General features: G+C 36.9%; 1 protein-coding gene across 1 annotated transcript in view; it reads left to right on the forward strand.

The window, feature by feature from the left end:
* Nucleotides 1-1,132: 1,132 nt before the first annotated feature.
* Nucleotides 1,133-1,377, forward strand: part of LOC107687550 (phospholipid scramblase 1-like) — a 3,266-nt gene continuing 3,021 nt past the window's right edge. The window contains exon 1 of the mRNA XM_016484927.1: nucleotides 1,133-1,219. Coding sequence (XP_016340413.1) covers nucleotides 1,133-1,219 — 87 coding nt within the window. The remainder of the gene's footprint in view (nucleotides 1,220-1,377) is intronic.

Raw genomic sequence — 1,377 nt, forward strand, 5'->3', positions numbered from 1 at the left:
TAAAAAGAATATAATCAATAATTATGAATTACAAAATTATAATAGCCTATTTGAACAATTTTGTTAGCTGATGCTAACTGGCCACCTGATTAGCTACCTGATGCCAACTTGAGGTAATTTTTTAATATAAAGTCTAAATATTTGTATTCAACCAACTAGTTAGAATACATTTGATGGAAAAACAAAGGATATGATGTTCAGAACAGAGTAGCTACAATAATTAAGTCATGCCCAGGGCCGGATTTACGCATAGGCATTTTAGGCACGTGCCTATGCTCGCTCGTCCAGGGGGGCCCAAACACAATGAAGAGATATAATATTTTGTTATACTATGGGCTATCTACAACAATAAAAGAACCAAAACCTCAGAAGACATTGAGCAAATAAATTTAACAAACAATAGGGTAAAAAATGACAAACTATTTCCATGTCTTCCACTTTTTTTATGTACGGAAATCGCGCTTTCTCCGGTTCTCTCTCACAGAGGCACACACACGCACTCGTGCAGACACGCTGACAGAAACTTGTCGTCAATGCCGCCCCGCAAATTTATCAATAAAATAGTTTCGCAGCTGAAAAGCTACATGACGTTTCTCAGTAGGGAGGTTCTTGAAGCAGTTTAACTTATAGATTCGCTATTAGTAGATGCTGCTGCTGAACACTGCTGAGAGATGCACAGACGCAGGTATTCAAACGCGCTTAATCTCTCTCTCTCTCTCTCTCTCTCCCTCTAATAACTGCATTAGACTGCATTAATAACTGCATTAGCCTGCATATCAATGGCTCAAGCCTCTGTTATTAGCTCTAAAATGACGTTTTGGAATTTGGTTTGGGATGAGGTGCTTAAAAAATAGTTCAACACATTTCAGGATGGAAACATGTCAAATATCTTGAAACAAATCATATGAACAATGTCTTGATGTGTGGTTGTCGTAGTTCATAGTTACAAACATTTTTTATCTTGACTTTAGCTAGTGGTTATTTGGGGAAAAACACTCTACCCTACATTTAATTTGTACTAAATAATTTGCCATGCTGCAGGACTATTTAAGGTTATGTTCATGTTATGTGCTAAAATGTCATTGACCAATGTGCAAATCTTTTTTGTCTTCACCACAAGGATAAGGCAGCCATGCAGCCTATGAATATGTATATGGTTCCCAATCAAGGAATACCAGGCTTTCCCCAACAATTTTTTTTGCCTATGTCACGAAAAGAGGTAAATCCGGCCCTGGTCATGCCCCCTGGGGGCGTTTTACCCCAGAAACTATGCTTAAAAAAAAAATTTCATTTTGAAAATATAATTATATTTTTTCTTAAATAACACATACTTCCTATCTACAGGCCCTACTGTTCTCATATCATATATATACATCT

Source organism: Sinocyclocheilus anshuiensis, unplaced genomic scaffold, assembly GCF_001515605.1.
Source record: "Sinocyclocheilus anshuiensis isolate Anshui unplaced genomic scaffold, SAMN03320099.WGS_v1.1 scaffold870, whole genome shotgun sequence".
NCBI lineage: Eukaryota > Metazoa > Chordata > Actinopteri > Cypriniformes > Cyprinidae > Sinocyclocheilus > Sinocyclocheilus anshuiensis.